Source organism: Arachis hypogaea, chromosome 16, assembly GCF_003086295.3.
Source record: "Arachis hypogaea cultivar Tifrunner chromosome 16, arahy.Tifrunner.gnm2.J5K5, whole genome shotgun sequence".
Classification (NCBI taxonomy): domain Eukaryota; kingdom Viridiplantae; phylum Streptophyta; class Magnoliopsida; order Fabales; family Fabaceae; genus Arachis; species Arachis hypogaea.
Genome location: NC_092051.1, coordinates 26483869 through 26497369, shown reverse-complemented (window position 1 = coordinate 26497369; position 13501 = coordinate 26483869). Strand labels below are relative to the sequence as shown.

Below are 13501 nucleotides of genomic sequence, written 5' to 3'. Positions count from 1 at the left end.
TTTTTATTGTCTATTTATACTATTTTATAATATATTAAAACATATTCAACCTAACTTTCAATCGAATTGAACTTCGAATCTAGATACACATGATTACGAGAAGGATAAGACTTGACGATGAGCTAGCTTAGCTAGGACTAAAATTGATGAGCTAAGTAATAGGTACCTACCACAGCATTATTCTAGAAAATACTATGTAACTAATAATAAAATTTATATTTTTAAGTTAGCAGTTAATCAATACTCTAAATTTAAAATAATAAATTATAAAATCAAAATTTTAAATATTAAATTCTAATACTATAAAAAAAATATTGGCCAAATATTTCTCATAAAAAAATAAGAGCACATATGGATCGGAAGTAGAAAAAAAAAAAAAAGAAAACCCAAACCATGAACTTCTAAAGGTGGGCGGTCATCAGGTGAGTGCCTCTGTCACCGCATGGTTTTGTTTGTTAATAAATGATGAAAAGAAAAAGAAGAAAGGCCAAGCAGAAGCACGAGTGGGAGAGAGATGGTTTTGTTTGTTAATAAATGACGGAAAGAAAAAGAAGAAAGGCCAAGCAGAAGCACGAGTGGGAGTTAGGGTAAGCAATGTTGTATCTATTGTCCTTTTGTCATCGTCAACACCGTCGTGGTTGCATTGCATCCCCCCGTGCCCGGTGGGAAAGGAAAAGATTCTTTTTTCTCATATATGATTATTTGAAACTAAAAAATAATCGGTTCCGCTACGTTACCAACAGCATATCTGCCAACTCTTATTTATAATTGTGTTTTATGAAAGGGTGTTCATGGATGTGTCTAATAAAAATGTCTTTTTTATAGCTGTGTTTAATAGAAGTGTCTTTATAGATATATTTTTTGGATGTGTCTCTTTATATATGTATATAAAATATATTAATTATTAGACACATCCACGAACACACTTCCATGAAACACAATTATAAATAAGAGTTGGCAGATAATATGTTGGTACCCTATACTTTTCCAAAAATAATTGAATTTTGATATTTGATGAATCTAAAAGAAGTAAAGAACAGTGTGCGTCAAAAATAAAAATAGAGGTGTTTAATTTTTTAAAATAAATAAATATTTTTATCTTTTTAAAATTAATTATAAAAACATTTCGGTATAATAAATAATATTATATAATTTGTTGGATAATATAATTCGTATATCGTATTTTTTTATCTATATTTGTATAATATCGATAAACGTAAAATTATTATGGTAGACTAAAGTATCAATCTCAATATCACTATGGAAAAGTTTAAAGACCAACAATTTTTGTATTTTTTTGCCAGTATTTAATCATCAAAATAAAAGTGAGTGATTTCTTATGTAATTTCACACCATTAAAAATGGCCAATTAATAATTACAAAACACCAAAATTGCTGGCTCTTAACATTCCTCTATTACTATACTTATATCACATTTTTGTAATTTTTGTTAAATTTAAGAGTTAGCAAAAATTATTATTTTTGCCAATAATTTAATATTTTTAATCATTAGTTTAATTTTTTAATTTAATAATATATTTTTAATTTATATTTTTAAATATTGTTGACTAATTATTGACTAAAAAAATTCGACTAGAAGATAGCGTATTTATTAATCCGTCAACAAATTTGCTAAATCTAAAAAATAACATAGTAAAAAAATTAGAAAAATGTGAAAAAAAAATGTATTACTTTAATTTTAACAACACATATGTATAATCATTTTAGTATAAATATTAGAATCCATGTTTTATTATTATCGGTATAAAAAAAATAAAAATACTTAAGTTAAAGAAAAAACAGTAGGTAAAAAGTTATTATTAGTAAACATAGTGATGATGCCCACATCACATCATATATAACATATAGCCATATATATAAATAAGGCCTTTTCTTATTCTTCCCTGCATACATGCATATACCAAACTAAAAACTACTTACGGCATGTTAAACCTCTTGATACATCATTAGAGAAAGAGAAATTACTTTATTATAATTCATACCATGCAAGCACCATTCTTTTCTCCTTCAAAAGATAACTAAGCCTTAGCCATTCCATCTGTCTCCTCCTCAAGAGGAGGCAAGGTAAACAAGATTGCCTGATCTCTTGCCTCTTTGATCCTCTGAGCGTCTTCTCTGCTCACTTGATACATGTTTGCAACCACGTCGACTGGCAGCACCCTGATGGCCGATGATTCTCCGATCAAGGTGTTGATCATGGCGTTCTCACCTGTTTTGAATGCTATCCACTCGAACCCTTCTTCCCCAGCATGCATCACCGCCACAAAGTTCTGGGGGATGACTACAACTTGACCCTCTTCCATCACGTTGTCGAAAACATTCTTCCCTTTGTTATCCCCCACCTGAACTCGACCACGCCCTCCCGTCACGTACATTACGCTATGGGCGTTCAGGTTCCAATGTGGAACATAAACACCATACTGCATGCATACATATACAAAACATAAGAGAAAGTTTTGGAGTGAATAATGCATAACTAATATTGAAGATAACATTCAATATAAAGAAAAAAATCTCAAAACTCTTGAAAACAAAATAAATTAAAATTCAATTAGAAGATACATTTGAAATTCAAACTTATTTAGTAAATTTTATACGGAATTTATATGATAACTTAATATAATATTTACTGAAATTTATTGTTTTAATATTAGTTATTAGCCTTACTCAAAATATAATATATATTATTTAGATTTTTTTTAGGAAAAGTCTAGGGTCAGCAACTTTTTAAAAAATTGGCCAGCATTTAACCATCAAAAGAAAATTGAATGATTCCACACTATTGGATTTAATCTCACACCATTAAAAACACTTTTGATGGCCAATTGATGGTTACAAAACACAAAAGTTGCTGGTCCCCTAGCACTCCTCTTTTTTTATTAGTTTAATATTTATGGTAATTAATTAATTGATAATGTTAGAAAGACAAAAAAAACTTGCCAGAATTTATCTTATTAGCATTTATTAATTGTCGTGACAATTAATAAATATTAAATAAAACAAGTTACGATTATTTTTGGTTAATTTTTTTTATTACCAAATATTTTTGTTAAATATAATAAGAAGGCATAAAAAATACATAAAATTAAAAAAATTTATTTATATATTTTTTATATATTTTTATTATAATTAATTACCACCAAAATTAAAAAAATAATCTCGGTAATAATATAGTTTCTTAAAAGATCACCCCTCCATTGTCAACCAATATGAAATTCATCCGTCGAATTGAATTACTTACCTTGTAAAGAACGCCTCTCTCAGCACTGAGTTGGAGATCAGCGAGGATAGGGAGCTTGATGCTGTTAAGAGTGGCAATACGACCGGCATGCGGCACATAGATATCTGCACGTGCAGCACTGCCGACAGCCTCTCGGACCCTGAGGGTACATATAGTCTCCTCAAGGCCGTTAGCGTTGGCCCGTGAGCCTGGCTCGGGCCTAACAACATCAAGACCTCCCTCCACCATGACTATGTTCTTTCTCTTATCATCAGGGCCTTGTATCTTCCTCGCCGTCTCTACCCTCACACCAAACACCTGGGCCAACAAATTCAGGCTGATTCCGCTGAACACGTTCCTTCCGCTAATGCTTTTCTCTCTTCCGCCCTCTCCATGTTCATCTTCCGTATTCCCAGCAATGTAGAATCTCTACAGTACCCCAATTCCATTATTCTTCATTAGTATTATCATAATTAATTTACCAGAAAGGGAAAATGATATAGTAATTGAGTTGTACTCTTGGGAGTGTGCCTAGCTGATTAGCGACGTTATTAGTGTGAAGGAGGATAACGACAACAAGGGGAACATCACCGTTGTTGTAGAACCAGTAACCTATTCCTGCAGGTATGGCTATGATATCGCCTCCTCTGATTTCATGCACCTTCTGATGCTGCTCTCTGTATTCTTGACCCGCTTCTTCGGGTTCTTCAAATGACTCGGGACATGAAGGAAATATCGTCATCCCCTGAATGCCACTTCCTTCATGCATCAATTTTTTGTCATTATATAAACAACTGTGCATACAATTCCATATAATAATTTCTTTAACCATGATATACAAAGAACAATGATCATACTTAAACTTTTTCCTCCGAGTAAATATTAATTACCTTGGACATAGTACATAAGCTGTGGAGCATTAGTGTAGGATGGCAAGACGAGGCCACCGGGTTTAACGGTACGGCGAACGAGTGCGACGCCGGCGCAGCGGAGCATCTTGTTGGTGTGGTTCCACGACTCTGTCACACCACCTTCTGCTTCAATGCGGTAATAATCCGGTTCAATGGCTTCCAGCTTTTCCAGCTCACCACATTCTTCCAAACTTAACTTCACTCGCTGCCCCATTCGCCTTTTCTGACTATGAATCGCCGCGCACTCGCTCACCAAGATAAGTGAAAGTAAGAGCACCACCAAAGGCTTAATAACTGGCTTGCCCATTTTGAAGTTCTTGGTTAATTGTTCTAGCTAGTTGGTGTAGGTGATGTGTAGTTGTAGAGAATTCGCATTAAGAAGGGGTTTAATTTATAGAGATTTGGGAATGAGACACGTAGAAATTCTGGGTGAGGAATTGGAAGACATGTGCAGGAATTGCATGGCGGAAGAACAACACCTCATATTGTGATTTAAGATGGTTTGAGAGAATGATATGATGAAGGAAGGGATCAGTAATAATTGTTTCAGATTCCTGTGTGATCTCTGAGACCATTAACTCCATACACCACACCTTTGTGTTTGTTATCACACTGTAAGGAATAAATAATTAATGAGTAAGTAGCTCGCTTAGCTCCTTAGTCCTTATGCATACATTAATTAGTTTGTTAGATATATAGTAAATGAATCTAATTAATTTATAGCTTAGACTCTATTAAAATGATGAATAATAATAATAATAATAATAATAAGCATATGAATTGGTGGAATAATGTGATATTGAATTAGGTAAAGTAGTGTCCAGTATGAGTGAAAGTGGTATAAGAAAGCGTGAAAAGATTATTCCATCCTGGGAATCAAACGCAGCACTTGAAGACGAAAGAACAGTAATAATGCAATTGTTGAATTGCACATATATTGGTATGTAGAATTTTTTTTTTCACAGTAAAGAGTATTCGAACTTAGTTCTTTTAAAATAAGAAAATTAATAAAATAATAAAATTAAATAATATATTAATCATTATTTATTTTATAATTTTTATTATATTTAAGTTTTATTATTTTAATTTAAAAATAATTAATTTTTTAGTTTATCATTTTATTAATTCTTTTACTTTAGAAAATTTTAATTAGTAAAATCCTTCTTTCTGAAAAAAAATTAAATGATCATTAAAATTTATTATCTATTATTATTAATTAATTATTAATATTTAAAAATATAAACTAAAAATATATTATTAAATTATTAAACTAAAATAATTGAGTTAATAATAATTAAAAATAATAATAATAAATAATAAATTTTAATAACGTTTTAACATTTAAAAAAAAAATTGATCGGCATCTTAATTTAAAATGCAGTCCATTATTTGTGGCAGATGCCACCGCCCAGCAGCAACACTAGATCACACGACATTTTCTTATCTAAAATTAAGTATAGTAATTTATACTAACTCATAGAAAATGTAAAGAAATCAATAATATAGTAAAAAACAAATAAAAAAAATTAATTATAATAACTCCCGTAACGATGGGTAACCAGAGATTAATGGGCTGGACTTGTAAGATTAGCCCAAACATCAGAAGGAGGTGGTCTCCGACTTGGTTTTGTGCTTGGGAGCCGCCGTCCGACTTGTGTGTATGAAGGAATGGGGGGTGGTATCTGCAAAGACACTCCAATGCCTAAGTCAGCAAATGGATAAGCAGATTTAGAGAGTATTGGAACTTAGAGATACTTGAGGGGTGTCAGTGTATTTATAGTGGTGAACCAATAACTACCGTTGGAGTAGTTCCACCTTTTAAGGTGGGTAACCGTCCATTTATCTTAGGAAAGTTGAGATATGGCTCCTGGAAGTGGGTTGAGAGATTTTAGGGGCTGTTACTTATTTGAATAAGTGTTATCTGACAGCTATCCTTCGACCCCGACTTCTTTGGAGTGGAGTCTATATTCAATCCGACCTCTTATAAGGAAGTCGGTTGGTAGCAAAGGCCAATCTTTAGATTGGGCCTTTCTGGTTTATCTGGGCCCTAGTGTTAGGCCAAGGTATAAACAGTGCCCTTACTCTAGTCCGATCTCCTTCGCTTAGGAGTTGGATTCGAGTATTTGAACTCGGGCTTGTAACCGACGTGTTATAGGAATCGACGTGATTTTTGAAACCGACGTGATTCGAATTTCTCAATGGTCGCGTCTAATCAAACGTCGCGTCTGTTATGGGTTTTGCATTTTCACGTGGGAGCAGTTACATTGATAATGGCGTGTCTCTTTAATGATTGCGTCAATTTTACCATTTTGCCCGTGGTGTGTTTATAAATACTTTTCCCTCTCTTTTCTCTATCTTTTTCTGAAATTTCTTGCTTACAATCCTTACTTTTTCAAAGAGAAAGCCTTTCTGCCTTCCTTCTTGGCGTGCTGCGTTCGCTGTTGCCTCTGCTCTTCTTGGTTTTTGTCAGCAAAGGTTGGTCTTTTTTCCTCCTCTCTTTTACTTATGGCGATGTTTTGTTCTGTGTATTTGGAGGAGGTTTGCATGCCATTTGTGATTATTAGTTTCTCTAGTGAGTGCATTGGTCTAGTGATTCCGCTTTCTGGTTCTTGAAGTAGGTTGTCTTGTCTTTTAGAGACTCTGGGTTTGACCCTTTTCCTTTTTTCTTTGTAGGTCTTTTGCTGCTTTTTCACTCATTCCTTTTTATTGAAAAGATGTCTTCCCTCGAGTCCCTCTCACAATGGGTAGATGACACTATTTTGGAGGAAACTCCCTTAGTAGACGTTGACTACCTCACCGTTCTTCGTATCCACCATAGAATTTGCAGTGATGAGGCTGACGAGTCAAAATATGAATTAGTGGCCCTGGGTCCTGAAGACCGGATTTGTTTTGGGAGAATCTCCGATTCAGATTCCCATTTTTTCTTTATGTATGACTATCTTTTTACCCGCCTAGGGATTCTTCTGCCTTTCTCCGACTTTGAAATAAGTGTGTTGCATCATTGCCAAGTCGCTCCCACCCAACTTCACCCCAACTCTTGGGGTTTCATGAAAATTTATCAACTTGTTAGTCGAGGGCTAGATTTCCCGACCTCTTTAAAGATCTTTTTCTATCTTTTTCATATGACCAAACCCTTTTAGTGGGCAAAATAACAAGCAACAGTGGATTTCCTTCCAAGCCATTCAAGGTCAGAAAGTTTTTTCTATCTTTGACGATTCTTTCCATGATTTCAAGAATTTCTTTTTCAAAGTCCAAGCTGTAGAGGGTTACCATCCCTTTTTTTCTTGATGAGAGCTCTAACCCCCGATTTCCCCTCTATTGGGTAGAGGCCTCTCCTGTGGAGAAATATGGCCTGGAAGATTTGTACGAGGTAGAGGAAGCTGTCGTGGAGTTTTTCCGAGAAGCCTGGGGAAGGGCCCCCAACTTAGATACTAAGAAATTTATTTTGGAATCTCCGAGTTTTGTGCGGACCCAATTAGGTAGCTTTTGTCGTATTCTGTGGTTGCCGACTTGTGGTCGTTTTTCGATTTTGTAGACTAATTACTTGTTTTTTCCTTTTTCAGAAATGGTGAAAAAAGGTTCTAGTGCCACCTACCAGAAGGTCCAGGAGGCTAAGAAAAAGGCATGTGGCCGAGCTAATGCTGCAAGGGCTGCTGGTGCTCCTCCTCCCCCTCATGATTCTGGGACCTCTTCTCGTCCGATCTTGGTAACCTCCTCTTCTTCTCCTCTGGCGTCTGGCTCTTCTTCTTCTGGAGAATCTGATTTTGATGGTCCCAGATTCGTTCAGAATCACATCTACTCCTATACTCACATTAGTATGGATGATGCTTCCGTCCGAAACCATCTTCAAATTTTGGTTCGGGGGAGTGTTCGGGCCGCTAAGGTATGCACAAAACTTCTTGATATTTTGGAGAAGACTCCCCTTAGCTCTATGGGTTCCACCCAAAAGGTTGAAGAGTTGGAGAGGAGGATTTTTCTTTATCAAGAGGAAGAGAAGAGGCTCCAAGAGGAAGTTGTCGGGTTGAAGGAGGAGAGGTCCCGACTTCAGGAGAGGAAGAAGAAGTTAATGGCCCAGTGTGCTATGGCAGAGGGCCTGAAGGAGAAGGCGGATCAGAATCATGTCAGGGTCTTCTCCAAAAACATTGATCTCCAACGGGAGATGGAAAAAGGTTGGGAGGCTTATTAGGATTTGGAGGACTCCGTGGCAGAGAGTTCGGAGGAAGCCTGGAGGATTTTCAAAGAGCAGGTCGGAGTTATTGCTCCTGACTTGGATCTTTCCCCTCTTGATCCTGATAAGATTGTTGTGAATGAGGCTATTGTTTCTCCTCCCCGACCTGAGACGGATTTTGAGTTGAAGACCCATGGGCAAAGACTTGTAGAATCTCCTCCTCGTGAGGATCAACAGGAGGGATCTCAGTCGACGTCTTCAGATGCTCCGACCCTTGCTTCCGAAGAGACTGCTCCATCCTCCCCTACCGTTGATCCGATCTTTCTTCCTACTGGTGATTCCAATCCTTCCTCTAATTGATTTGAGCTATTTGGGAGACCGGTTTGTGGGCCTCTCTTTGAACAATTTTTAGTTTTTATATGTCTGTGGTGGCTGCTCTTGACTCTTTGGCCTTTTGGCCATTAACAAAAAGGTTATTTCGTTAATTTGACCCTTTTTGGACAAGGGCTTATTAGAAATATCTTGCGTGTGCATGCTTTTTGCTGTGTTGTTTATAGGGTTTTCCCATAAAAAACCTTTCGATCTTTTTTCAGAAAAAAAACCTTTTATTAGGTAGGCTGTTTTTTTGTCTAAGTTACTTGTAATTTTTCAAAGACTTGAGACATCTTCTGCCTTTAGTTTTTGATGGTTTTTCTTGTCTCTTTTTTGTATTCCTTGTACTCAATTTTCGCTTATTGAGTTTCTGTAACTTAGGTTATTTTTGCGATGCATTTCTATTTTTTCGGTTCCTCCGACTAGGTAGTCGTTTTAAGTTTTGGGATTCCGAGTTACTACCATCGACCATGTAACCTCTTTACACCGACTTGTACCTCGTCGTTTTATCCTGCCGACCACGTAGGTCGGGCATGGAATTTTCACGCTTTCTCGAGCTTAAGTCGGTGCGTTTCGTAGAATAATTGCAATATAGGAATTTATAAAGAGATGTAATAAAAAGATCTTTATTTATTGATGAAGGTACTCTTTTGCAACTAAGGGATTAAAAATTATTGCCCCTTAGTCCCCACTTTGATGCCTCGTTAAAACTCCCTTCAGTAAAACCCTTCTTTTTGGAAAAAAACCATGAAGTCAGAAAAAAGAGTACACCAGGGAGTGGAGTTCACTTTTAACTATAGTACCTTTTCATATTACAAGCATGCCACGACCTAGGTAGCTCGGTACCGCTCAAGTCGGTTACCTTGTAGTATCCCTTTCCTAAAACTTCGCTTATCTTATATGGCCCTTTCCAATTAGCAGCAAGTTTTTCGTCTCTCGACTTGTTGACTCCAATGTCATTTCTGATCAAGACCAAGTCTTCTGGGATGAAGCTTCTTCGGATGAATTTCTTATTATATCTATTTGTCATCCTTTGTTTCAATGATGCTTCCCTTATCTGGGCTCGTTCTCGAACTTCAGGAAGTAGCTCGAGTTCTTCTTTGTGCCCATGTATGTTGCCAACCTCGTCGTAGAAGCTCACCCTTGGAATTTGCTCGTTGATTTCGACTAGTATCATGGATTATATGCCATAAGTAAGTCGGAAGGGTGTTTCTCCTGTGGCAGACTGAGGTGTAGTCCGATATGCCCATAGTACTTGAGGGAGTTCCTCAACCCAGGCTCCTTTTGCATCTTGCAACATTTTCTTCAACCCAGCCAGTATAATTTTGTTAGCTGCCTCTACTTGCCCATTTACTTGTGGGTGCTCTATCGAGATGAACTGATGCTTGATCTTCATACTGGCTACCAGGTTTCTGAAGGTGGAGTCTGTGAACTGAGTTCCATTATCAGTGGTGATGGAGTGGGGGACTCCATACCTTGTGATAATGTTCTTGTAGAGGAATTTTCAACTTCTCTGGGCGGTGATGGTGGCCAATGGTTCTGCTTCGATCCACTTTGTGAAGTAGTCTACTCCCACTATTAAGTACTTTACTTGTCCAGGTTCTTGGGGAAAGGGTCCCAATAGGTCCAATCCCCACTTTGCAAAAGGCCATGGAGAAGTTATGCTGATGAGCTCCTCGGGGGGGGGGGAGCGACGTGGAAGTTTGCATGCATTTGGCATGGCTGACATTTCTTCACAAACTTGGTGGCATCTTTCAGCAAGGTCTGCCAGTAGAATCCGGCTTGGATGACTTTTCTAGCCAACGACCTTGCCCCGAGATGGTTCCCACATATACCATTATGTACCTCTTCTAAGACTTCGGTTGTCCTTGAGGTCGGGACACATTTTAACAATGGTGTAGATATCCCTCTTTTGTAGAGGATATTTTTTACCAAAGTGTAGTTTTATGCTTCCCTTCGGATTTTCTTGGCCTCTTTTTCCTCTTTGGGTAGGATGTTGAATTTATGTATTCGATTAACGGGTTCATCCATCCGAGGTCCAATCCGGATACTTCAAAGACGTCTTGTCTGCCCTCTGTTTTTGTAACTGAGAGTTCTTGGAGAGTTTCTTGGATCAGGCTTCTATTATTTCCTCCTGGCTTGGTACTCGCTAGTTTGGAGAGGGTCTGCTCTTCTGTTGAGATTCCGAGTTATGTGTTTGACCTCGGTCTCTGTAAAATGCCTAAGACGCTCCAATGTTTTTTCTAAGTACCTCTTCATATTGGGGTCTTTAGCCTGATACTCTCCATTTATTTGAGAGGTCACTACCTGAGAGTCGCTGAACACAACTACTTTGGTCGCTCCGACTTCCTCGGTCAGTTTTAACCCTGCAATCAAGGCTTCATATTCTGCCTGATTGTTAGAAGTTAGAAATTCAAATTTGAGGGAGACTTCTACTTGGGTTCCCTTTTGATTGACTAATATTATGCCTGCACCGCTTCTGACTTTGTTGGAGGATCCATCCACATATAGCTCCCATGTAGTGGAGGTTTCCCCTTGATCTCCTGCATATTCTGCCATGAAGTCGGTGAGGCATTGGGCTTCAATTACTGTCCGAGTTTCGTACTTAAGGTTGAACTCGGATAGCTCTATGGCCCATTGAATCATTCTACCTGCAATATCCATTTTCTGAAGGATTTGCTTCATGGGCTGGTTCGTTTGAACTCTTATTGTGTGAGCTTGAAAATAAGGTCGTAGCCTTCGAGAGGCTACTATTAAGGCATATGAAAACTTCTCTAGTTTTTGATACCTTAACTCGGGGCCTTATAAGGCTTTCCTGGTGAAGTACAGAGGATGCTGCCCGACCTCATCTTCCCGTATTAAAGCTGATGCTACAGCTTTGTCGGCTACCGACAAGTACAGGACGAGTTCCTCCCCAACTTGAGGTCGGGTAAAAATCGGAGGTTGGCTTAGAAACCTTTTGAATCTTGAAATGCTTCTTCGCACTCAGGAGTCCATTCGAACTGGCATCCTTTTCTAAGTAGGAAGATAAGTGGTAGAGATCTTAATGCTGATCCTGCCAAGAACCTAGAGAGAGCTGCAAGTCAGCCATTTAGTTGCTGGACCTCCCTTAAGCAAGTTGGGCTTCTCATTTCTAGGACTGCTTTGTACTTGTCGGGGTTGGCTTCAATCCCCTTTTGTGTAAGCATAAATCCCAAAAATTTTCTTGCCTCCACCGCGAAGGTGCATTTTGCGGGATTCAACCTCATCCCATGCATCCTAATGGTGTTGAAGACTTGCGAAAGGTTAGTCAAAAGGTCGGCCTCATCCTTGGTTTTTACTAGCATATCGTCTACATAGACTTCCATTAGATTCCCAAGGTGAGGTGCAAACACCTTGTTCATCAGCCTTTGATATGTGGCTCCTGCATTTTTTAACCCAAAAGGCATGACCACATAGCAATAATTTGCTCTTGGTGTGATGAAAGATGTCTTTTCTTGATCCGGCTTATACATTAGAATTTGATTATATCCCGAGTATGCGTCCATGAACAACAAGTATTGATACCCCGAGCTGGAGTCTACTAAGGTATCAATGTTTGGAAGTGGATATGGGTCTTTGGGACACGCCTTGTTCAGGTCGATGTAATTAACGCACATCCTCCACTTGCCGTTTTGCTTTTTGACCAGCACCACATTTGCCAGCCACGCTGGATATTTAACCTCTTTGACGAAGCCGGCTTCTAGGAGGGCTTGCACTTGCTCTTCCACCACATGGGCCCGTTCAGGTTCAAGCTTCTGTCTTCTTTGCTGAACAGGTAGCAATCCGGGGTACACTGATAGTTTGTGCTACATAAGTTTGGGATTTATCCCTAGCATGTCGGAGGCTTTCCAGGCAAAGAGGTCAGAATTCTCTTGTAGGAGACTTATAAGCTTCTGTTTCAAATATTCTTTCAGGTTGGCTCCTATGTTGGTATTTTTTCTTTCCTCCTTTCTGACCTGTACCTCCTCAGTCTTCCCCCCGTATTGTGATCACAACTCTTCTTTAGCTCTAGCTCCTCCGAGCTCAATTGTGTGCACCTCCTTGCCCTTTCCTCTCAGGTTTAGGCTTTCATTGTAACACTTTCTTGCCAACTTCTGGTCTCTCCTAATGGTTGCAATTCCCTCTCGTGTTGGGAATTTCATGCAAAGATGGGGGGGTGGACACCACTGCTTCGAGCCGATTTAGGGTCGTTCTGCCTATTAAAACATTGTAGGCTGAACCCACATCGACGATTATGAAGTCGATGCTCAGAGTTTTGGATAGGGGTATGAACCCTAGTGGTTTTATTGGTGCATCCCCCAGTTCATATAAGGTATCGGGGTAAGCTCTTAACTATGTTTCATCCAGTCCCAACTTATCAAACGCTGGCTTGAATAGGATATTGGCCGAGCTTCCCTGATCCACCAGAGTTCTATGTAGATGGGCATTAGCAAGGATCATGGTTATCACAACTGGATCGTCATGTCCAGGAATGATGCCTTGCCCATCTTCTTTAGTGAAAGAGATAGTTGGGAGGTCGGGAGCTTCACCCCCGACCTGGTAGACTTCCTTCAGGTGCCTTTTGCGAGATGACTTGGTGAGACCACCTCTAACAAACCCTCCTGAGATAATGTGTATATGTCTTTCTGGGGTCTGTGGTGGTGGGTCTCTTCGGTCCTCGTCATCTCCCTTTCTCTTGCCATGATGGTCCGACCTTTCCATGAGATATCTGTTAAGCCGACCTTCTCTGGCCAGCTTTTCTATCACATTCTTTAGGTCGTAACAATCATTTTTTGAGTGACCATATAA

The 13501-nt window shown here is 38.5% G+C and overlaps 1 protein-coding gene across 1 annotated transcript; it reads right to left on the bottom strand.

Moving 5' to 3' along the window:
- Nucleotides 1-1788: 1788 nt before the first annotated feature.
- Nucleotides 1789-4967, bottom strand: LOC112758682 (11S globulin). Its single transcript, XM_025807403.2, has 4 exons — nt 4132-4967; nt 3759-4000; nt 3263-3670; nt 1789-2441 (listed from the first exon to the last, which is right to left on the bottom strand). Exons 1-4 carry the CDS (start codon nt 4457-4459, stop codon nt 2040-2042), a joined length of 1380 nt encoding a protein of 459 aa, XP_025663188.1. The 5' UTR covers nt 4460-4967; the 3' UTR covers nt 1789-2039.
- Between the last annotated feature and the right edge of the window lie 8534 nt (nt 4968-13501).

Bases quoted from the DNA above. Each gene is read 5' to 3' on its own strand.
- LOC112758682 (XM_025807403.2), bottom strand. From the start codon at position 4,459: ATGGGCAAGCCAGTTATTAAGCCTTTGGTGGTGCTCTTACTTTCACTT. The intron at 4,001-4,131 runs GTAATTAATATT...TGATGCATGAAG, and splicing joins GCTTATGTACTATGTCCAAG to GAAGTGGCATTCAGGGGATG. The intron at 3,671-3,758 runs GTACAACTCAAT...GGGGTACTGTAG, and splicing joins AGCTAGGCACACTCCCAAGA to AGATTCTACATTGCTGGGAA.